Below are 25541 nucleotides of genomic sequence, written 5' to 3' on the forward strand. Positions count from 1 at the left end.
CCACTTGACCGGCCATACACAATGCCAGCCTCATTCACTGCCCGGCTAAAATTCTATTGTCCACTCTGCTGTTTGTTTGCATCCAACAAAGGTGTCGGTCGAATGTCTCAATTGTGTTGCTTGACCATCCTCTCTACGCGCAGAAGTGCACCAGCTTCCTCTTCTCTCTCCATTGCCTCACGGAAAGGCCAAAATGGCGCAATGAGTTCTAAGACAATGGTCCTCTTCAGCTGGTCCTCTGAGAGGATTCTTCTCTCTTGGAGGCAAAAGAAGTACAATGGGAATGACCGATGAGGACTGGATGTAGCTAACTGTTCTGGAGTATGGCTTGGCAAAATGGTGGGGAGAGGGTAGAGAAATGGTGATACTTGAATGAGGAGAAAATTATTTCTAGCTTTATTAAAACGCCAAAGGATTATAATCAATTGCAGGGAGATCTGGTGTTACCTGGGATTTAATGAGGAACACTATTTCCTCTTTTTACAATGTTCAGAATACTCTTGTTTTTTTTTTTGTTTTTTTTTGCGCGCCCTTTCCTGAATTGAAAATTTGTGAATGCTTCTGAATTGGTGTCTTATGTTTAACATCCATGTATTTGAAGTTGTCTGTCTGCCTGTAAATAAACGAGCAGCTGAAGCCCTGGAAAAAGTGGTGTCTATTTAAATCTAAACATGATGAGATCATTTGCGAGCACCGATCCCATGAGCTGTTGGGTAAGACTGCTGACTATTAATGCGATAGTTGTAGGTTCAATCCTCAGTTAGGGAAAGGTGCTAGTCTAGCCGCAATAATGAGTTGTGATACAACGAAACAGTACTGTATGAGGATGACTTATATACATACATATATACATATATATATATATATATATATACACACACACAAAGTCATCCAGATACAGCACCTTTCCTTAGCCAAGGATTGAACCTGCAACTATCCGGTTGATAGTTAGCAGTTCTACCAAACAGCCCATGTGATCGGTGTTCGCAAATGATCTCATCAAATTTCCATTAAACAGACATCACTTTTACAGTGCTCGAGCCATAACAGGCGACCTGGCGTTGCCTGGTCGTAAAATATGCTTAAGTATTATATTTTAATTCATATAGATTTTGTATTTATTATTATGGAACCAATTCTCTATAGATTATTATATTGTACCTAATACATAGTGATTTTAAAAGTAAAAAATAATGACCTGTTTGTGATCAGCTAGAATCAGAACCAAAACATATAGCTCTTCAACCTTATCTGTCAGCGTATGACCTAAATCCATACGTATACAAAAATTGCAAAAAATCAAATTGTTTAATCTACAACTTTTAATTAATGCATGCGCATAAAAAAAAGTGTGTAACCGACTTAGGCCAGGCAAAGGTCAATGTTTTTTTTTGTTTTTTTTTTATTTTGACCCCAAGCAGCTACTTTTATGGCTAAAAATCAAATCACAAGTGTGCTACAAATCCAAATACCCTATATATCAAGGTCCTGGATATGACCTAAAACTATATCCGATGGTGAGACCCCACCTTGCAGGCCTTAGGGAGTGTGGAGCCACCCTTTAATTGCCATTGCTCCCAGGGCCACTCTGACCCGGAGTGGTAATACCTGTTAGGGTCCCAACTATGGGTTGAATAGAATCTGACCTAAAAAAAAAAAAAATACTCCATTAAAAATCGTTCCTCAAAATAACTAGATTCGGCATTAAATAACCTGAAAAAGGTTGATATGCCGTTTAAACAAAAACAACCAACCAACCAACCTATATATCAAATTTCAACTCTGTAGATCAAATATTCAGGAGTTTGGTAGAAACTTTTCATACACGCATCGACAAGGTCACTCTTATGTATATTCTGTGTGCTAGAACGTTTTCCTCTTAAATTCTACGCTTTTCTGCAGAATGTAGAAAATATACATAAATAGAATTTAGTATAACAGTGAAATGAAACCTATTATCTATGGTCCTGGATATGACCTTAAACTATATCCGGTGGTGAGGCCCCAGCTTGCAGGATTTGGGGAGTGTGGAGCCACCCTTTAATTGCCATTGCTCCCAGGTCCACTCTGACCAGGAGTGGTATTACCTGTTAGGGTCCCAACTATGGGTTAAATAGAAACCGACTTGAAAACCACAAATATATTCTATTAAAAATTTTTTCTTCAAAATCTTTGGATTCGGCATTAAATAACCTGAAAAGGGTTGATATGCCGTAAAACAAAAACAACCAACCAACCTATTATCTACTGAGAAACCATAAAAATAAGTGATTAACATTTGTTTCAAAGGAATATGGAAATTAGTTAACCCTAATGTAATCGCTCGCATATCCATGACTGAGTATATTAAGAAGTCAGCTTTAATAATTTTTAAATAGAAAAAAATGTAGGCTTTTAATATTAATGTTAAAATAAGAAAGACACTCAACTTTATATATGGAGATATATGTATTCTTGAGTTTATATACAAATATATATATATATATTTTAAGTATATATATCCCTATTTTATAGTTAAGTATTTAGAGATTTATAAAAAATCGAAATCAGTACTTTAGTACGGAATCTGTAATTGTATTGGAATCAAGAAAAATATTGGAATCTTCCTATCACTAATATATATATATATATGTGTGTGTGTGTGATCCACATACAGTACTGTTTCGCTGTATCACAGCTCATCAGTGTGACTAGACAAGCAACTACTTCAAGTCCGCTAATCGGCTGCTGTTGTGTGAGTAGTGAATTAACAATGTTTTGACATCATCCAAATGCCGAAGCTTGATTTGTTTACACAAAGGGCATTGCTTAATATGCTAATGACAGTTTGTATATCATTTCCCAATATATATATATATATATATGTGTAATTTATGTGTGTGCGTGTGTATGCCTCGTTGAAAAAAAAACTTGTACATTTGCATTTGAAACCAGTTAATACTAATGGTCTAATGACACTGGATTTGAAAAGAAATCATAGCTGAAACATATATGCACATATGTAGCCAATAATCTATATATTAATAGGATAGCATGTTTGTTATTTATTTTATGTGTCACGCTGACATCCGAGTGACTGTCATTTAATTGTTATGGACTTCCATTACTTGTAATAAATAAATTTACAAAGAATTCTTTGTAAGTTTTGGTTTCGATTATAGCTGAAGGAACTCTAAGTTATATATGTGTGTGTGTGTGTATATATATATGTATGTATATATGTACTAGCAGTGCAGCCCGGCTTTGCTCGGGCCCTTTGTACTGTTAATAACTTTATATGCATATGCATGTATATAATAAAAAGTTTGTACTCATTTCCAGGTAACCTACATCTAACAATTGGCGGAGGAGTTTAGTAGAGTTTTCAAAGCTCAAATCATTGAGCTTTGACCACTTGATAACCAAATTTCTGGGCGAAAACCAATTAAAAAGATTGTGTCAAATCTCGAGCCTGGAGACTAAAAATTGGCAGAGTAGTTTGCTAGGGAAATATATGCACACGCAGACAATTTCATTTTTATAGACATAATAGAGATTAATTCACTATTAATCTCAAACCCAAAATTATTTGCAACTAATTTACTATTGTTCTCAACACCAACCTTATTTAGTACTTGCATTCCTACCTGGCTTCGCTCGGGCCCTATATACTGTGCATAACTTGCTCTATGTGTAAATACGCTTTTATGTAAAATTTCAAATGTTTAGACCAAAAATTGTCTGAGTAATTTGGTAGAGACTGCAGAGGTAAATTTTTTTAACTTTGATACCAATTTTGACCCCATAACATTTATTGTTTTGGCTTCAAATCAAAATAAAATGTTTGATCCATGTCCAAGTTACCTACATCTAAAATTTCAAGTCTTTAGACCCAAAATTGACGAAGGAGTTTGCTATAATCTGAAAAGGTTAACTCTTTCAACTTTGACTTTTTGGCAGCCAAATTTTTGCCCCAAAACTGATTAAAATGCTTGCTGCATGTCTGAATACCCATTATGTAAAATTTCAAATGTTTAGACCAAAAATTGGCTGAGTAGTTTGCTAGAAAACGCAAAGATCAATTCTTTTGAACTTTGACTCCTTGGCAGCTCAAATTTTCGACCCAAACCAATTTAAAAGCTCGCCCTATCTCTGAATACCCTTTATGTAAAATTTCAAATGTTTAAACCCGAAATTAGCTGAGTAATTTTATAGAGACTGCCGAGGTCAAATTTAAAAAGAAATTTTTGACCCCATAACATTTATTGTTTTAGGCTCAAATTAAATTAAGAAGTTTGATCCATGTCTAAGTCACTTACATTTAGAATTTCAAGTGTTTCGACCCAAAATTGGTGGAGGAGTTTGGTAGAGTTTTCAAAGGTCAAATCGTTGAACTTTGACCCCCTTGACAGCCAAATCTCTATCTGAAAACTGATATAAAAGATTGTCCAAAACCTCAATACTCTTTGTGTCAAATTTCAAGTTTGTAGATTGAAAATTGACAGAGTAGTTTGGTAGGGAAATGTACACATGCAGACACACACACACAGACATTTTCACTTATATATATACTAGCGGGGGTACCCGGCGTTGCCCGAGTGTTTGTTTCCGGGACGGGGGGGGGGAGTTTTAAAAAATGTTATGGTAGGTAAGTAGGAAGGATCAAACCCGGAGTCATGAGTAAAAGTAGGAAAATAAAGTGTGAAAAACAAAAACAAAAAAAAAACATCTGCAACGTTAACAGTTCGGCCACCAAGAAAAGTCCATTCCAGTTGTTTAGGGGGAAAAAAAAAAAAAACGACTACGGTAGGTCGGCGCGAACGTGAAAATATAATGTGAATTGTCCAGCACGCTAACCACTACGCCACAGAGCACTGCAGCTTAGTTTAGTGATTTTAAATAACTTCACATGAAAGAACTACGAAGCCAAACCGGTGTTCTCTTCTCAACTGTTCCTTGTGAACGATCCCCAAACGGTGTTAAGTGGTGGCAGGGGGAGGAGGAATTTATTAGAGAGAAAATATTTTACCACTTCCATTGATCTTAACCGATTTGGGCCGTGACTTCTCAGCAGAAAAAGTATAGAAATCTAAGATTATCAAGGAATTTGAGAAATAATAAGCCTATAACACACCTCAGATATTGTTCTGCCGTTTGTGCATATTATATTTGCATGAAATATCTTGATTTTTTAATCCTATTAAGGTCAAAATCAGACGGGAAAAAATGAGTTCATTTTATTTATATAGAGATATATATAAAAATGTATATTTCTTCATAAGTTTTGGTTTTGGTTTCGATTCAAGCTGATGCACCCAAGTCATATGGACATATTTTTTATTTTTGAAATCACAACTTTATAATATATCAGAATCGATAGAAAATTGACTCTATAATAATATGCACTCAATCTACATACATTCAAATATCATATTTAAGCATATTTTATGACTGGGCTATGCCGAGCGTCCCTGCTAGCTTAGATAAATACTTTTGCAGTTTTAACAAAAGAGCTACAATAATATCAAGGAGTTTACATTTACACTCAACATCCACAGAATGCCAACATCAATATATTACATATGAAAGAGTTCGCTGTGTAATTTTCACAGTTCCCCGCTAGTGTTGATATAAATAAGTGAAATTATACAATAATACAGCTCTGCTTGCTAATGAGCACTGTTTTATTAGGACCGGAGTTTCATTATAGTAACATCTAAGAAACTACAAGACAATCATGTATGTATGTATGTATGTATGTGTGTGTGTGTGTGTGTGTGTGTGTATATATATATATTGCTTTTAGGGAATTAAAATCTGTCAACTTTAGCGCAACATTCCGACTTCCGGTCGTTGAGTACTCTCTTTGATTGTTTACTTTGAATCCATTTATAGGTACTTAATTTCCTTCGATTCTTGTGTTAATTGCCTGTGGCCTGGAGGAAAGATGATAGCTTATGAAGTCAAGAGGGGCTTTGTGACCAAGATCACTTCCTATACTAACGACCACGTAATCCCTACAGCCACCTACCTTGAAAATGCTGCTGTGAAACCTGACATAGTTATATGGAATAAGTCAGAGAGAGTTGCAACCTTGATTGAAGTGAGTGTCCCTAATGATGGCGGTCTTAACAGAGCTGAAAGAGAGAAACAGACCAAATTCCAAGGTCTCATGTATGATATGAACAGAAACTGGAACCTAAAGGGGATATCGATCATACCAGTTATCATAGGTGCCACAGGTCTTATGAAGAAGAACCTGAAGTCCTACCTAACTAACATTCCTGGTGAACCAAGTGCAAAAGAGATTCAGACAATTGTGCTTAAGGGAACAGCGAGGATACTAAAAAGAGCTCTCGGTTGGTTTCAATAAAAAAGCGGGGCAATCTTGGCAGCTGGTTTGGCTGCCCCATACCCAGCATTACAATCTTCAAAGGAAGAAAAAAAAGAAAAAAAAAGAAAAAAAAAAGAAAAAAAAAAAACCGAAAAAAAACGATTGCTATAGGATTAAGAAAGTGCCCTATAAATCTTCTATAACTAAACTTGCCTTGAAAATCAGGATTTTGATTAGTTCTTGGCTTACTAGAAACCGCACTGAGTGATCTGTATTAATTTTTAACAGTATCGCTTTATTGATGCTCTCCAATGATCATCTCTTTGATTAGAACTGGTCTCAACTTGCTCAATGACTTTGGCTATTGAACATTTGTTCAATTGGCCAAACAGAATTGAAGTTTGTTTTCCTTGTCGTCATTGTTGTCTTATATCGGTTCATATATTTCTTTCAAGAAATCGAAGTTAATATACAAAGTTTTGTTTGGTTGTCTTTTCTCTTTATTGCGTCCATTGGCAACGTTACTGACTGCTATTTTTCAAGATAAGAATTAATATTACTACTGTTCGCCTTATCAGTAGCTCGATTTTTCACAGGAAAAAAAAGCCGGTAATTTAATTTTTTTTTTTTATAGATGTGTGCATGAATCAGAGGTTTAAGCCATTAGTCTATCATGCTTCTATTTAGATTAATACATTTTTTGTGTATTGAATGGATTCTATTTAAGATAAGCGCACTGAAAGTTTCAGTTCTTAAGTTGATCTGTCTTGCTTAGGTTTGAAGTAGGAATTTGGTTGGCCTGTAATACTAAAGTATGAAATGGTATTTTATCATTTTGTAATGCTAAAGTATAAAACAATATTTTATCATTTTGTAATGCTAAAGTATGAAATGGTATTTTATTATTTTGTAATGCTAAAGTATGAAATAGTATTTTATCATTTTGTAATACTAAAGTATGAAATAGTATTTTATCATTTTGTAATGCTAAAGTATGAAATGGTATTTTATTATTTTGTAATGCTAAAGTATGAAATGGTATTTTATTATTTTGTAATGCTAAAGTATGAAATGGTATTTTATTATTTTGTAATGCTAAAGTATGAAATAGTATTTTATCATTTTGTAATGCTAAAGTATGAAATAGTATTTTATTATTTTGTAATGCTAAAGTATGAAATGGTATTTTATTATTTTGTTATGCTAAAGTATGAAATGGTATTATTTTGTAATGCTAAAGTATGAAATAGTATTTTATCATTTTGTAATGCTAAAGTATGAAATGGTATTTTATTATTTTGTAATGCTAAAGTATGAAATGGTATATTATTTTGTAATGCTAAAGTATGAAATAGTATTTTATTATTTTGTAATGCTAAAGTATGAAATGGTATTTTATTATTTTGTAATGCTAAAGTATGAAATGGTATTTTATTATTTTGTAATGCTAAAGTATGAAATAGTATTTTATCATTATGTAATGCTAAAGTATGAAATGGTATTTTATTATTTTGTAATGCTAAAGTATGAAATAATATTTTATCATTTTGTAATGCTAAAGTATGAAATGGTATTTTATTATTTTGTAATGCTAAAGTATGAAATGGTATTTTATTATTTTGTAATGCTAAAGTATGAAATAGTATTTTATCATTTTGTAATACTAAAGTATGAAATAGTATTTTATCATTTTGTAATACTAAAGTATGAAATGGTATTTTATTATTTTGTAATACTAAAGTGCGAATAGTATTTTATCATTTTGTAATGCTAAAGTATGAAATGGTATTTTATTATTTTGTAATACTAAAGTATGAAATAGTATTTTATTATTTTGTAATGCTAAAGTATGAAATAGTATTTTATTATTTTGTAATGCTAAAGTATGAAATAGTATTTTATTATTTTGTAATGCTAAAGTATGAAATAGTATTTTATTATTTTGTAATGCTAAATTATGAAATGGTATTTTATTATTTTGTAATGCTAATTTATGAAATAAAATTTTTAAACAGTCAACATTTTTTTTTTTTTGTGATAACAATGTTTTTTTATTTTATTTTTCAAATTTATTTTGGATGGGGTATGATGGTGGTGTAAAGCGTAATCTATTATTTTATATGTAAATATCGCTGTTGGGATCTCAAACAAAGGAGTCTATTTCGACATGACATAACATGCAGTATCTCCAACCATTTTGTACGATTGTGTGTGGGTCGTTCATAGACAATCGCGTATCATTAAATCCAACTGTTTTCGTTACAAAAAGTTGTTTGTCTTATTGTCTTCTCTTTTTGATGAACCCAACAGTCCACATGGCCATTGTTGATCTTATCCCCCTGTTTGATTATCCCTTTGGTGGGATTAACAGGGGTCAGAGGTTATAACGATCCAATAAATTACCGCTGACCAATTAATTAGCCTCTCGTCGATTAAGACCATAAATAAATATTCAAAGACGTGATGTTGCTAATCTTAGTCATTTCTATAAATACTATTATCTCCCATGTTCTTCAGAACTGTCTCATCTATTCTCTGCTTCCTTTATTTCAGCGCGTTGGTCTAGTGGTCTCCATCAATTCGCTTTTTTTGATACCTTATTGTAATACAATTTCCTATTTCAGTAACTTCTTTTCCAAAAACTGCAATCTTGTGAAACTCTCTTTCTGATGCCTGTTTGCCTCCTGCCTACAGCCTTCTTTTTATTTAAAAAAAATGTTTTTTTTTTTTTCAAAACTAAACTAACAAGTATTCCCTGTTTTTGCGATGATCAGTTTTTGTTCTTGTTAGCCCCTTACATCAAGTGGCTTCATGCCTTTTCTGGAGCAATTTTCATCGAAACAAAAGTGTCCTTGTGGGGAGTCGCTTTGGTATATGGCCTTGGAAAGGTACCTCCCTTCAGTGTTAACTAAATTCACAAGAAATATGTAAATAGATACAAACAATACAAAGCTTTTATTTAGATACTAGCGAGGGATACCCAGCGTTGCCCGGGTGTTTGGAGGTGTGTGTGTGTGGGGGGGTTTAAAAAAAAAAGTAAGTATGAGGATCGAACCCGAACCGTTGAGGCAAAGTTGTGAAAAAAAAAACGTGCGACGTTAACCATTGTCCCACCGCGACATGCTTACGGAAACACGTTTGAATTTATTTAATTACTTGGATTTAGCAGGTGCTCGTTTTAATGAGTTAATGAGGTCAAGTTTGACTGTGGGATTTCATTTACTGCTGAACGCTTTTTTTTTTCCCCAAGATGTTATAGGAAAAAGACTAACCCACATGCGGCGAGCGACAAATATTGAATATTTATCTTCCCGAAATCGAGCAAATTAAATAGACAGGCGAGCTTCGTTGTTAACTGTGAGATATTACGATTTCTATGTGATATAAAAAGTTTTTAAAAGTTGTGAAGCGAGCGACCGCTTCTCTGAAAGAAGCCTTTTGTAGACACACAGAAAAAGCGAACACACATACATACATTTTCGCTTTTATATTTATAGATAAACATAAAAATCTCTCTCTCTTTCCATGTATGCGTGCACGACTTGCTCAGCAGCCACCAATTAGCGTAATGTTTAGGAGCCTTGACTGTCGTACAGACGGTCGGGTTTCAATCCTGGCTTGAGGTAGTTGCCTGTCTAGCCGCACTGATGAGCTGTGAAACAACGAAACAGTACTGTATGTGGATTACCATATATATATATATATATATATATATATATATATATATATATAATATGTATGAATAAAAAATCAATACGAAAAATATACCAATGTTTATATCTTTTCTGTATTTATTTCCTATGTGTTGACGTGTAGGAATACAAAAAGTCTTTTGAAAAAAAACAAGAATGTTTCTTTCAAAAGCACATAATTTTCGACCGATCCTTTGGTCTTCTTCAGTGTGAATGATGGAAACATGAGTGTAGGGCGGGCATAGTTAGCAGCAGGAGGGACACGGGTATAGCCAATAAGGTTAAGATCTATTTGAATATGACCCTTCCAACATTTTTGACTTAGAATGGTCAGCAACTTGTGTGGCCTCTATTCAAAACTAAGTCTTTAATAAAACTTTGAATTGGACACCTACACACCCCACAAACACACTCGCATATGTGAACATACATGCATGTACAGCCACACACTACCACATATGCTTCTACACGTACCCATACACACAGAGGATACGCACACACGCACGTTTATGGCCATACATACATATACCTGGAGACTGATATATATATATATATATATATATATATATGAGCCTGACAAATTCTCACAAAGATGAAATGAGGAATATTCTGGAATATATATATATAGTGAGTTATGAAAATATATATGGTAATTAAGCTACACAGAATATTCCTCATTTCATCTTTGTGAGAATTTGTCAGGCTCATATATATATAAAGTACACAAATTTAAGACTTAATTTTGCATGAAGTTATTGTTCAGCAGCATACTCAAATAAGATATCTAATATATAAAACGGCTATATGTCTGTTTGTCTGTCTCCATATTTTCAAACTCTATCTCTTCCGAAACAAAAATTCGTAAAGCAGTGCTAGGGGCTTCCAATGATTGAATTTTTATGGACCGTTCTTTTATGGTCTTCAAAATAGTTTTTAAGGGGTCAAAATTGAAAAAAATCGTTATACATTTTGTACATTCATCTTAACTTATTTTTAATCAGTTCATATGCGTGTCACGTTAGTACAGTGGTAACGTCACCAGCTTTAAATGCTACAGTTTTGCTTTCGGTTTCAATTTGAGCTGATGGCACCTAAATATTTTTTTTTTCTTTTACTTTTGAAATTACGATTTTATGATTATATATATGAAATCTGGACAAATTAAAATATATTTAAGTATCTTTTACGACCGGGCAAAGCCAAGCCCCCATTCCTGCTCTGCTAATGTTAAATATATATTTAATATATCTTATTTGACTATCCTCTCAAACAATAAATTCATGTAAAAATATAATTTACAGTCTTAAATTTGTGTTCTTCTATAACATGCTAACAAACTAAACAGAAAAGAATACAAAGAAAAATAGTCCCAAGGTATGAAAAAATGCTAGACGATTAATACACACATAAACACAATATCAAGAAAAGAAACGAAGATAGAGAATCATACATTCATACATGAAAAAAATGTATTTAAAAAAAAAAAAAGGAGTCGATATGCCGCGACCCCCCCCCCAAAAAAAAGCAACAGAATAAAAGTCCAAATTGAAATTAAATGATTGAAAAAGAAAACCACACACACAAACAAAAAGTCAAGAAAAAAAATTGTCTTGATATGTAACTTTTTAGTGTTCATAACAGGTCATAAAAGGCTGGTTAGGGTTAGGGTTATATGTAACTTTTTAGTGTTCATAACAGGTCATAAAAGGCTGGTTAGGGTTAGGGTTAGGGTTATATGTAACTTTTTAGTGTTCATAACAGGTCATAAAAGGCTGGTTAGGGTTATATGTAACTTTTTAGTGTTCATAACAGGTCATAAAAGGCTGGTTAGGGTTAGGGTTATATGTAACTTTTTAGTGTTCATAACAGGTCATAAAAGGCTGGTTAGGGTTAGGGTTATATGTAACTTTTTAGTGTTCATAACAGGTCATAAAAGGCTGGTTAGGGTTAGGGTTATATGTAACTTTTTAGTGTTCATAACAGGTCATAAAAGGCTGGTTAGGGTTAGGGTTATATGTAACTTTTTAGTGTTCATAACAGGTCATAAAAGGCTGGTTAGGGTTAGGGTTAGGGTTATATGTAACTTTTTAGTGTTCATAACAGGTCATAAAAGGCTGGTTAGGGTTAGGGTTATATGTAACTTTTTAGTGTTCATAACAGGTCATAAAAGGCTGGTTAGGGTTAGGGTTATATGTAACTTTTTAGTGTTCATAACAGGTCATAAAAGGCTGGTTAGGGTTAGGGTTATATGTAACTTTTTAGTGTTCATAACAGGTCATAAAAGGCTGGTTAGGGTTAGGGTTATATGTAACTTTTTAGTGTTCATAACAGGTCATAAAAGGCTGGTTAGGGTTAGGGTTATATGTAACTTTTTAGTGTTCATAACAGGTCATAAAAGGCTGGTTAGGGTTAGGGTTATATGTAACTTTTTAGTGTTCATAACAGGTCATAAAAGGCTGGTTAGGGTTATATGTAACTTTTTAGTGTTCATAAAAGGTCATAAAAGGCTGGTTAGGGTTAGGGTTAGGGTTATATGTAACTTTTTAGTGTTCATAACAGGTCATAAAAGGCTGGTTAGGGTTAGGGTTATATGTAACTTTTTAGTGTTCATAACAGGTCATAAAAGGCTGGTTAGGGTTAGGGTTATATGTAACTTTTTAGTGTTCATAACAGGTCATAAAAGGCTGGTTAGGGTTAGGGTTATATGTAACTTTTTAGTGTTCATAACAGGTCATAAAAGGCTGGTTAGGGTTAGGGTTATATGTAACTTTTTAGTGTTCATAACAGGTCATAAAAGGCTGGTTAGGGTTAGGGTTATATGTAACTTTTTAGTGTTCATAACAGGTCATAAAAGGCTGGTTAGGGTTAGGGTTATATGTAACTTTTTAGTGTTCATAACAGGTCATAAAAGGCTGGTTAGGGTTAGGGTTATATGTAACTTTTTAGTGTTCATAACAGGTCATAAAAGGCTGGTTAGGGTTAGGGTTATATGTAACTTTTTAGTGTTCATAACAGGTCATAAAAGGCTGGTTAGGGTTAGTGTTATATGTAACTTTTTAGTGTTCATAACAGGTCATAAAAGGCTGGTTAGGGTTAGAGTTAGGGTTAGGGTTATATGTAACTTTTTAGTGTTCATAACAGGTCATAAAAGGCTGGTTAGGGTTAGGGTTATATGTAACTTTTTAGTGTTCATAACAGGTCATAAAAGGCTGGTTAGGGTTAGGGTTATATGTAACTTTTTAGTGTTCATAACAGGTCATAAAAGGCTGGTTAGGGTTATATGTAACTTTTTAGTGTTCATAACAGGTCATAAAAGGCTGGTTAGGGTTAGGGTTATATGTAACTTTTTAGTGTTCATAACAGGTCATAAAAGGCTGGTTAGGGTTATATGTAACTTTTTAGTGTTCATAACAGGTCATGAAAGGCTGACTGTTCTTTTTGGAAAAATCTATATATATAAAAGTGGTGTGTATGTTTGTATGTTTGTGTGTTTATATGTCTCGCAAAAACTTTCAACATGGGTCACGGATTTTCACGAGATTGGTATCATTTTAAAGTTCCAACCTTCGCCCCACAAATATCGAAAAATTGGCCAAAAACATTAATTTCTTCACCCTAAAATCATCATTTTCTACAGGGAGGGGTCAGCAAAAACCGTCCTCACATGACAAGTTCGCTTCTACGCATGTGCAAATGACGTTGGAACATGATTTAGTTTAAATTAAAAAAAAAAAAAAAAACGATCCAATTTCGTCGACGACGTCTTAGCTCAGTTGCTTAGAGCGCGGCCTTATTATCTAAAAAGGTTTTGGGTTCGAATCGTGGTGTGAGATGTCTTTTTTTTTCGCTTTTTTAAATTTTAATAATGAAATAGGGTTATTTAAGCCAGTGTTTTTTTTTGTTTTTATTTTCCACATTTTTTAAAGAAGTTTTAACGTTCGTTTTTCTGTTTTATTTTTCCATCACATTCGCGTTTTCTTTTTTTGTTTTTGTTTTTCACATTTAACATCGTTCGTTTGCCTTACGTTAATTTTTTCTGTTTTTTTTTTTTCGCTTTTTTAAAGTTTTAACATTTATTTTTTTAAAAAAATATTTACTTCGATTGTTATGTTTTGATTACCCCCCTCCCTTCCTCACTCGCCGAGCACACACACCTCTAAACACCCGGGCAACGCCGGGTACCCCCCGCTAGTATTTTATAAAGCAATCAAGAGAAATATAACTCCAAGTTGAATGATTTGAAAAGATTAATGCCTGAGCCACGAAGACATGTTTGCTGCAAGGCTAAAAATTAAAACACGAACCAATAGCTATTACATAGTATTTTATGTTTGTAACAAAGTATGAAATAGCATTCATGCCTGTAACGCTAATGTATGAAATAGAATTTAATCTGTCTGTAACAGTAAAGTACAAAATGGAATTTTATGTCTGTAACTTTAAACTGCAATGCTAAAATATGAAACGGTATTTCATTTGTCTGTAACACTAAATAGCATTTTGTAACACTAAATTCTGCAATAACATTTTATGAGTCTGTAATGCTAAACTATAGAACGGAATTTTTCAGTCTGTAATGCTAAATTATAAAATGGAATTTTTTCAGTTTGTAACGCTAAACTATAAAATGGAATTTTTTCAGTCTGTAATGCTAAACTATAAAATGGAATTTTTTCAGTCTGTAACGCTAAACTATGAAATGGAATTTTTTCAGTCTGTAATGCTAAATTATAAAATGGAATTTTTTTAGTCTGTAACGCTAAGCTATGAAATGGAATTTTTTCAGTCTGTAACGCTAAACTATGAAATGGAATTTTTTCAGTCTGTAATGCTAAACTATGAAATGAAATTTTTTCAGTCTGTAACGCTAAACTATGAAATGGAATTTTTTCAGTCTGTAACGCTAAACTATGAAATGGAATTTTTTTAGTCTGTAACGCTAAACTATGAAATGGAATTTTTTCCGTCTATAACGCTAAACTATGAAATGAAATTTTTTCAGTCTATAACACTACACTATGAAATAAAATTTCATCAGTCTGTAACATTAAAATATGAAATCGAATTTTCAAAAACTGCAAACTTGTAAACTCTGTTTCTGTTGACTGTTTTCCTCCTATCTACAGCCCCGGTTTTTTGAAAACTAAGACCACAAGCATTTCCTGTCGTTGCGATAATCATTTTGTTCCTGTTGGCTCCTTACATTAAGTGATTTCATGCCTTTTCTGGAGCGATTTCCATCTTAAAACGGTTTGCTTGCGGGGAATCATTTAGGTATACAGCGTTGTAGAAGGATCGCCGCTCAGTGATAACTAAATACACAAGAAATAAATACTTCGATGTTGTTCAATGCGTGTGATAGACGAAAAAAGTCAGTTACGATTTAAGAATATAAAAACTCTAAAGTTTTTTTTTGTTTTTTTTTTCAGCTCTTTTCATCAAGTGGCTTCCTACCTTGTTTGGAGCAATTTCCATATAAAAAAAAAAAAAAATTGGGAGGGGTGGGGGACCAAAATAGATGAACGGACATTCGCCATGGTTTGACAAAGGGATTTGGTCAATAAAGCATGAATCCATATTTTGCCTAATGCTGCAGCACCTTTTTTGGGCTGGTTACAACTGTCAAATTTTGCAAGCGGGTGACCCAAGCCAGAAGATTTGGCAGTTGAGATACGGATGCTAGGAGGGATGGGGTTGGGTTGTTCGGATTGAGGGAGGAAATGGATGCTGATGTGCAGATGGGGGGGGGGCGGAAAGAAAAACCATTACAAAATTAGTAGCAAGACATTTACATTGATGTGGGCGTCACTCCAAGAAGTTATCCAATTTTGCTGCTCCCAACCCCTCCATCCCTGCTTCAATGGACCCCGCCCCGATAATGTTTATGGAAAAACAGGGTCGGGTTTGGTTATTAAGTATCTAAACAGGATGCCAAAAGGCACAGCATGGGGTAGGATGGAAGGTAGTTTTAACGTAGTCACGTCACCAGATAATGGTGCCAGCTGCAATTCCCTAGCCAACGTTTTTCTGCCCGCCACCCAGGGTCCCTCGGCTTATAAATGGCAATCAGCATTGGCACACGAACTGGCAGTTGTTGGTCACTGCGGAATCCTCTATTATTATACCAAAGATGAGTTGATCAACGTTTGTTTCCATAAAGCAAATAAATTATAAATTGAAACAAATTAAAATATATTTAAGTGTATCTTACGACTGGGCAACACCGGCAGCCCTGCTAGTTAGTCTAGAACCGGTACGTTTCAGAAAAAAAAAGGCAAGTAGGATTAGATCTGATGCTGTTTTTCTGAAACGTTCCGGTTGCAAACTATTACTAACTAGCAGACCACCTGTCATTGCCCAGTTTTAAAAAAATGCTTAAATATGATATTTTAATTCATGCAGATGCCATATGTATTATTATAGAGATAATTCACTGTCGATTATTATAATGTACCTAATATATAGTAGTGAGATCAAAACTATATATATATATATATATATATATATATATATATATATATGATTAGTTTTTTTTGGAAAAAGAATTCCAGCAGAGTGCTCAATTAAAAGGAAAATCCAAACTTTAAGAGCGTATTTATATTTTGTGTACAGAAAGTTGTTAGTGGAGACAGATCATTGGTACCGTCGGTTTCAAGCCCGATCTTGAAACCGACGGTACCAATGATCTGTCTCAACTAACAACTTTCTGTACACAAAATATAAAAATATATATATATATAGGACTTCAATGTCACCAACTAGAATCAAAACCAAAACATACAACTCTTCACCTTTATTCCTTAGCTTCTGAGTTCTGAGCAATGCCCATAGTAATTTATAAAAATATATATGGCAATTAAGCTACACAGAATATTCCACGTTTCATTCTTGTGAGAATTTGTCAGGCTTTTGCGGAGAGTTGTGGTTATCTCATGTTTTTATATACGTATATTCTATTGAATTTTTAGTTAGCCAATCAGCTTTCTAGTTTCCACCGCGCCCGTCCTAATCAACCAATGGGGAAGCACTTACAGGACAAAGGCAAAGTTGACCTTAGGTTCACCTCTTCCTTTGTGTGTGCTTTTTTTCGCGGTAAGCGTAGATATGTAGTGAGCTGACCTATTTTTAATCTAGGTGTAGTTGGATGTGATTTTTTTTTTAGTTTTTTATGTATATATTTGAATATTATGTCAGTTATATATATATATATATATATATATATATATATATATATATATATATATAACACATAATCACACTATATATATATATATATATATAATGTGATTATTTATGTATATGTATGGTTATTTTATTTATTTTATTTTATTTTCTATTGTTATTGTTAATTTTAAATTTGTATCGTTATCCTCGAGTAAAGTTTATCCTGTGAACACAGTTGTTTGCTATTTCTCTTCGACAGTTTAATAAATGTTGGGGTTCTTTAAAATACAGGATAGCAAATTTTTCATGAAGGTATAATCTACATGGGTCGTCTAGGTCCCTACATGTGCTTGCTTGTCTTACTATTTTCCATTCAACTACTGGCGAACGTCTGCTTTCTTTAAGTTCCCAGTATTTGTTTGCTAGTGTTGTTTTCATTTAGTGCTTTTTTTATTTTTGAACATACTTTTGTGATCATAATATCGGGTTTTGAAATTTAAGGAAGTCATACTTACATAATATTTCTTGTTATTCAAGTTTTCTTTCACAAATATTGTGGCCTGGTAAACTATGCTTTTGGATAGACATCTATTTTGAACTGGGCAAAGTGTGTGGGATCTACAGTTGTATTTATCTTATTCATTATTAGTATTTTTATTTCTATTATGGTTGTCATTGTCCAGGGTTGGTTTATTATTATTATTATTATTTCTGGTTACATTTTTCTCCTTTGTGTTAGTTTTATTTTTGTCATGTTGTTCACGTTTTTTATTGTTTATTTGGTTATTATTGTTTTCATTGCTTTTATTTAATATTTTGTTATTATGTGCTTTAATTATCTCTAAATTTTCGCAGCAGCTGTATGATAACTTTAGGTTATTTTTATTGAAAATTTTGTGTAAGGGATTGGTTACGGAAGTGCTTTTCGATGAGATCTAGAAATTTCTTGCCAAGTTTTGTTTTTAACATTTGATTGTATGGCGCCGTATACCAGATTATATTTCTTTTTCTTTTATTATAGTTATTGGTGTTTTGTTGTAGATGTACTAGCTAAGAGAAAAACACATATGAACCCTACTTAAAAGACAATGCAAATCCAATATACGTAAACCCTAAGTCCAATCACCCACCATCAATTATAAAACAGATTCCTAATTTGATCGTAAGTAGACTCAGTAATAACTCAAGTGATAAAAATGTCTTTAACAGATCAATCAGCATCTACGAAACGGCCCTAAAAAATAGTGGATACGAAAATATCATTATTAAATATAAATAACAAATCGAAAGTGGATCTTGGGTTTACTTTTGACAGCTTTGTATATTTCGCTTCCCTTATTTTATCCTTAGTCCTCACATTCCATGAGCAATGTTTCTGACAAAAGGGGGAGAATTGCTGTTTTCTGACGGAGCTCGCCTATCTATTTAATTTGCTCGACTTCGGGAAGATAAATATTCAACAGTTTTCGCTCACCGCATGTGGATTAGGCCTTTTCCTATAATAAAAGCGACACTCATTCTGGCGGTATTTTTCCGGTCTCGATCGCCGGAAATGTCCGAAAGCAATCAACTTTGATCAATGTGGAAATATTTTCCATATATCAAACAATTGCTATTCAATTTGGACAAGTGGAGCTGTTTCCCCCTACCACCAACGTCTTGGGAAAATAAAAATAAAAAAAAGCGTTCCCACAGTAAATGAAATACTATCCAAAGTTGACCTCATTAAGTCATTAAAACGTGCACCTGCAAAATCTAAGTAAAGTTAAATAAATTCAAACGTGTTTCCGTTAGCATCTTGCGATGGCCCAGTGGTTAAAACCGTCGCACTCTTTTTTTTTTTTTTTCACACTTTAATTTACAACTTTGCCTCAACGGTTTGGGTTCGATCCTCATACTTACCTACCAAAACATTTTTTTTTATTTTAACTCCCCGGAGTTTTGATTTACCCAAAACCATGCACACCTACAAACACTCGGGCAATGCCGGGTATCCCTCGCTAGTTTATTATATAAATCTGACCTGTCTGTTTAAATGTATGTATGTATATATGTTTGTATATCTGCCTAAAACTTGCAACGGATTTTCATGAGATCGGTATCATTTTGAAGCGCGACATCTTGGACGACAAATATCGAAAAATTGGCCAAAAACATCAATTCCTTCACTCTTAACTGAGCAGTTTTTTACAAAGAGGGGTTTAGTTTTTGTGAGCCATTTTTGCAAGTCATCGTATCAGTTGGATTGACGTTGCCTAATTTTAACGTTCCAAACTTCTGGTCACGTCATGGACTAGCAGTAAGACGTCAGATTTTCTTTCACTTTCTTTTCCGCCTTTGCGGCATGGGTCCGAGCCTACCTGTCTACTATACAAAAACCCGGGCAATGCCAGGCACCCAGGCTAGTCTATTATATAAATCTTACCTTTCTGTTTGAATGTATGTCTGCCTAAAACTTTTCTCAGCGGCATCGGACCGGGTCGAAACCGGTACCGTTTGAAAGAGCGATGTCTCGGTTGAATAATATGTGAAAATTAGAAAAAAATGGTCAATTATTTTGTATAGAAATAATTGTTCACGATAAGACAGGGTAGCAAAAAAATGCGCAAAAACCGTTCTTTCTTGAATTAGCTTAAATAGGAAAGAAACGACATTACTTCGCTGATGCGATTGTAACCAGTGGTTATAGTGACAGCGTCGTTATCCTAGGATTGTATGTTCGCGCCGACATATCGGACATTTTTTTTTTTTTTTTTTAAAGTTTTAATATTTAAACAGCGTTATTTATTGCCATTTTTTTCGTTCGCTTGTTCTTTATTTTCCCTTTTTTTATTGTTTTGATTTATACGCCCCCCCCCAACACCTGTGCAACGCTGGGTAACCCCGCTAGTTAATCATAAAAGGATTCTTACAGCTAATTAGTTTGTCTATACTCTGGCAATATACCTTGTTTGGGTTGCAAAAGAGTTGAGAGCAAAAAAAAACAGTATGTGTTATGTTTGTTGAATTATTTTAACACCATGTGCTACCCCAATGTCAGTCTGCTGACCCTAAATGTTGTTTGCCATGGCTTTGTTTTCCATCGTCTTATAGCTTTATGGCTGTATCGTCATTTTCTCACACTGGCGGCTGTTGAGGGAGCACACTGGTCCACAAATAGAAAAATGAAAAAAAAACAAGAACTAAAAGAAAATATAGATTCCAATACTTCACAAATATATCGGTCGGACTATGTGTGTGTGTGTGTGTGTTGCCATCAACACTTTATACACTAAGGACCACATCTACATCCTGTTGAGGCTGGGTTCATCTGTTGCCGTCAGTTATTTCAATTTCCCAAAGCTCTCCCGATCCAGCCCAAGCCATGATCTTGACTGTTAAAGTCCCATTAAACTGTCGTTGGTCAATCGTTTCTATTGCCACTGACTCATAGCCACTCCCCAAATCTAAAAATATCCCTAGTCCATTGTTCGATATCTTCGTTACAGTCATTCGACACACTCTAATATAAACCCTACCCATAGCTCACCTTTGTCTACCTTAGTGAACAGCTTCCTGTCCATTGTCTATGATTAAACCTTTTTGTTACTTACTTTTCTTTTGTCACCTATCCTTTTATCTTCTTTCTCTTTCTTCTTAGCACTTAACAACCATAGTATTACACTATTTTTGTTCTTGTTTTATAAAAGAATGTATTGTTTGATACTATTGACACCACCCTCTCTCAAGTGATGGGAAGAAAGAAGGAAAAGAGAAAAAACATAACAAAAATAATAAATTATAAGAGAACAAAGAAAATAGGGTTATTGGATAGGAAATTGTTCACCAAGGAAGACAAAAGGAAGCTGAAGTGGGGTTATTGGTTAAGTTGTGGCGATGATTCGAACAAAAAAGGTCAATATGGTTAGAATTAGTTTTAGGATTGACAATGAGTTTTACGATAGTTGGGAGAAGTTTACGGACAGTCTTGGGTTTGTGATGGTCGGCGATAGCGAGAATTGAGGACAGTTACGAGTTTGATTAGGGTGAGACAAGTTGTGGCTCTGAAGAGATGAGGAAATGAATTGATCAACTGATAGATGAACACAGCATTAACAGAAAAACTAAGCGATCGACGATTCCAATATGTTTACCAATTCCAATACTAATTCTTTACAAATCTCTAAATATTTAACTATAAAATGATTATTTTGTCCTGATTTTATTTTATTCTTTATTTACAAAGGAGTCACCACTTATTGGGCCTAGAGGCCACTCGAGGATAATGGTTAATGAGTGTACAGTGGTAAAAGAGAACTTGTTGTAGTCATCATTAGTAGTGGAAATTGGGCAAATTGGATTACTTAAGGGGATGGCTCATCAAGAATTTGTTTATGTTAGACTTGAAGACGACCATATTGTAGTCAGTTGGAAAGCAAAGAAACAGAAGAGAGTTCCACAGGCATGTAGTTCTAAGAAAGAAGCTTTGTTCATGGAATGTACGTTTAGGTTTAGGCACAGATGAAGAGTGTGGAAAATTATTGATAGTGGTTTCAACTAGACAAGTGTTTTTCATGAAAATCAGGACGGGGGGACCACAGATTGGAGCTCAGGTGGGCACTTGCTATGAAAATAACGATAAAGCAGAGACAGGCTTGCAATGTCTCTGCTGTGGGAAAGATGTTGCAGGGAAGAGAAAAGGGTATCCCCCCACTAGACTACAAAGTCTATTTTGAATTGTCAAGGCAGGATAAGGTGTTTCTAGCAGCTCCTGCACAGATGTGGCAACAGTACTCCATCCTTGGACGTACTTGGCTCTTATACAGGTAGAGAATTGCATCAGCAGTGAGATGTCTTCTGGAGCGGTAGAAAGATCCCACCATTTTCCCAGCAGCTTTGACAATAGATTTGATGTAGGTGTTCCATTTCAGATCAGGAGTAAAGTTCAGACCTAAAAGCTTGTCAAAACATGGAGCCTCCTCAAGACGAGAGCCATCCATTTCAATTGATGCCAGCTGGGGATCAGAGCGTTTATGATGTAGAGAAAGAAGCTTGGTTTTAGATGCATTAAAAGTAACCATCCACCTCTTTCCCCATTGCACCACATGGTCAAGATCAGAGGAGAGAGAACTTGGTCGTTTACGGCCTTTGAAGCATTGCCATAGATGGTAGTGTCTTCAGCATAAATGTCTACGGATGATCTTAGGATGTGATTTGGGAGATCATTTATGTAGATCAGGAAGAGAGTTGAGCCGAAAATGGACCACTAAGGGATTCTAGCATTAATACTGTGCTTCTGATTACTGTAAAAATACATTTTAATTGTGCGTATGTTTTCTCAAACGTAAAAAAACTTGTGAGGGAGTGATCTATAGATTTTAGTTTATTTGGAAGTTTAAAATCAATCAAAATTTATTTTATTATCAGCAGTCGAAGATTTTGTTTTAAACAAAATCGGATAAAAAAGATAATTAAAAGAATTGTTTTTTTGCATTGGAAAATAGGCACACAATTTTTTACTGATACTGATGCCCCAAAAAGTTCCGATTTTTTTCCGATTCTACATTCTGATTTCAATTACTCGTCCCAATACTAATATGAGCGTTAGTGCTTGGAGAGTTGTTTCCCACGATGGTGTCACACATGCACCCAGAGCCATTTACTAAATGTGTTTTCTATGTTTTGTTGTTTTTTTTTATATGTACTTGTGAACCCACCTGCACCTACCTCCCTCCCACCCTCCTCAGAGGCTGCTAAGGTGAGAGATGATTACACTACCAGAAGGGAAGCTAACCATGGAAACAATGTTGAGGTTGGCAATCGTTGTCGAGCGGGGAAAGGGACCACATGGTATCACATATGCTACACTGTTCTGTTCCGTTATGTCCAAGAGAATGTAGAACATTCTGTTTAAAGTTGAAGCCCCTCCCCATTCCCCTCCCAACTGCACCAAATGGTAACCTATGATGTTTATAACTTTACAAAGAAAGATAGAGGATGAATCCGGTCACCCCAAATACCGCCTTTAGAATTGTTAATGATTCACAATCCTTTCAACAATCCAACCATGTTTGGTACAAATAAACTTCAATCCATGCCTGACTTGTCCACCAAGTTACAGTCATGGATCTTCAACAGTTTTTGTTTAATGATTTATATAATAAAGCATGATTAGATATTGTATATTATCTCTTTTTTCTTTATTTTTGCAGGTTGTAAAAATTATACGTCCTAGTGAGACAGCCGGCCGTTACGTGAGTTACCGATTGGTTGTTTGAACTCGAAAGTCCTTTACCAAACGTCGTCACAAATAAACTCATTCCTTTCATCCTTTATTTTTATTTTGTAAAATAAACTTTTTATAAAAAACAAAAACTGATCTGAATCATTTTTTTTATCCTACTTGATTTGTTTTAATCTCTGGTTGATTTTTTTTTTTTTTCACATTTCACATATGCTGTGTGTGTGTATGTGTGTATATATATATTATGACCACAAAAGTACATTCAAAAATAAAAAACACTGAATGAAAACTCTAGCAAACAAATATTGGGAACTCAAAGAAAGTGGACGTTCGCCGATAGTCGAATGAAAAATAGTAAGACAAGCAAACACATGTAGAGACATAGACGATCTATGTAGATTATGCCTTCATTAAAAAATTTGCTATCCTATAATTTAAAGAACCCCAACATCTAATAAACTTTACTCTAGGATAGCGATACAAAATAATTTTAAAACTAACAATAACAACAGAAAATAAACAAATAAAATAAACATACATATACATAAATTATCATATATATATATATATATATATATATATATATATATATATATATATATATATATAATATAAAGCTGAATGTGTGTGTGTGTCTGGTCACGAATAGGCTCCTATATGATTGACTATTTTTTAAAAAACTGATTACATACAATGATTGAAGATGTATTGAGACACATGAATGAGTATGTTTGATCTGGCAGAACGGTGGTTTATTAAAATTGTGGTGTCTGCGTTCGCGCCTGTCCACAAAGTATGGAAATAAAAAATTAAAAAAAAACAAAAAACGTTTACAAGTGTTTTTCATATAGATGTACATAAGACTACTTTGATAAGTATGTTTTAACTTAAATAGGGATGGTAAATTAAAATTTTGGGGTCTGTGTTCGCGCCTGGCCTCCATAGAATGGAAATAGGCACACACTTTAATAAAGACTTTTCATATCTATCTGCGTAAGTATACTTTGATAATTATGTTTCAGTTTGAAGAAATATGGTATAATAAAATTATGGGGTGTTCGTTCATGCCTGACCTCCATAGAATGGAAATATGTCACAAAGTTTAACAAGGTTTTTTAATATAGATCCACAGAATATTGTGATAAGTATTTCAGTGTGAACAAGTATGGTATAATAAATTATCGGGTTTATCTATTTTATTTTTACTTTCATCATTTTTTGCTTTGGTTTTGATACCCCCAAATTCAACCCAAATTTACAACCCTTCCTTTTCATAACCTATCATACTTTCATAAATCAGAGTCCATTTTCTGTAGGGGGTTTTTGAACCCAGTCAACGACGGGTACTTTTGCTAGTATATATATATAAACTAGCATAAAAAAAAACATTTAACCTAGGTTTAAAATAGGTCAGGACACTAGATATCTACACTCCCCGCTAAATTAGCACACGCAAAGGAACAGGTGAACCGGAGGTCAACTGAGTCTTTGTCCTGTAAGTGCCTGCTCATTGGCTGATTAGGAAGGGTGCGGTGGAAACTAGAAAGCTGATTGGCTAACTAAAAACTCAATAGAAGGTGTGTATATAAAAACGCGAGACAACCACAAAATCCTCGCATAAGCCTGATGAATCCTAGCGTGGATGAAACGCGGAATATTCTGTGTAGCTTAATTGCCATATATATATTTTATAACTTACCATATATATATATATATATATTAAAAGAGAAGGATAGACTGCCAGTTTCTCAACCTGGTATTTTTAAAAATACCAGGTTGAGAAATTAGCATGGTCTATCATTTTGAGGGTAGATGGGCCCCTCTTAAGTCATGGTAGACTACTCATCTAGTGATGGCGTCACGATAAAAAATACCCTTGATAGCCCTGGCGAAGCATCAAGTATTCAGCCACCGATAAGATTTGGATTACACTACAAACTCATGTAGCTGAGTTCAATCATGAAGCCACTTGATATAAGGAGCTAATAAGAATTAAAGCTGATTATTGAAAATGCAGGAGATGCCTATTGACTTTAGTCTTGAAAAGACCAAGGTTATAAGTAGAAGGAAAACAGTGAGCAGGAAGAGAGTTCCACAACCTTGTCGTCCTCAAAAAGAAGCTACTGGAATATGAAGCTGTATTACAATG

At 34.1% G+C, this 25541-nt stretch overlaps 1 protein-coding gene across 1 annotated transcript in view; it reads left to right on the forward strand.

Annotated features, from left to right (window-relative positions):
- The window catches only part of LOC145296091 (DNA-directed RNA polymerases I, II, and III subunit RPABC1), a 112744-nt gene extending 89221 nt beyond the window's left edge, over positions 1 to 23523 (forward strand). Inside the window, exon 9 of the mRNA XM_080142231.1 lies at positions 23361 to 23523. Within this exon, the coding sequence (XP_079998357.1) occupies positions 23361 to 23426 (66 nt within the window). The 3' untranslated portion in view covers positions 23427 to 23523. The remainder of the gene's footprint in view (positions 1 to 23360) is intronic.
- The last annotated feature ends 2018 nt before the right edge of the window (positions 23524 to 25541 follow it).

Source organism: Euprymna scolopes, chromosome 16 (genome assembly GCF_053919585.1).
Source record: "Euprymna scolopes isolate OS-2025 chromosome 16, ASM5391958v1, whole genome shotgun sequence".
Classification (NCBI taxonomy): Eukaryota; Metazoa; Mollusca; class Cephalopoda; order Sepiida; family Sepiolidae; genus Euprymna; species Euprymna scolopes.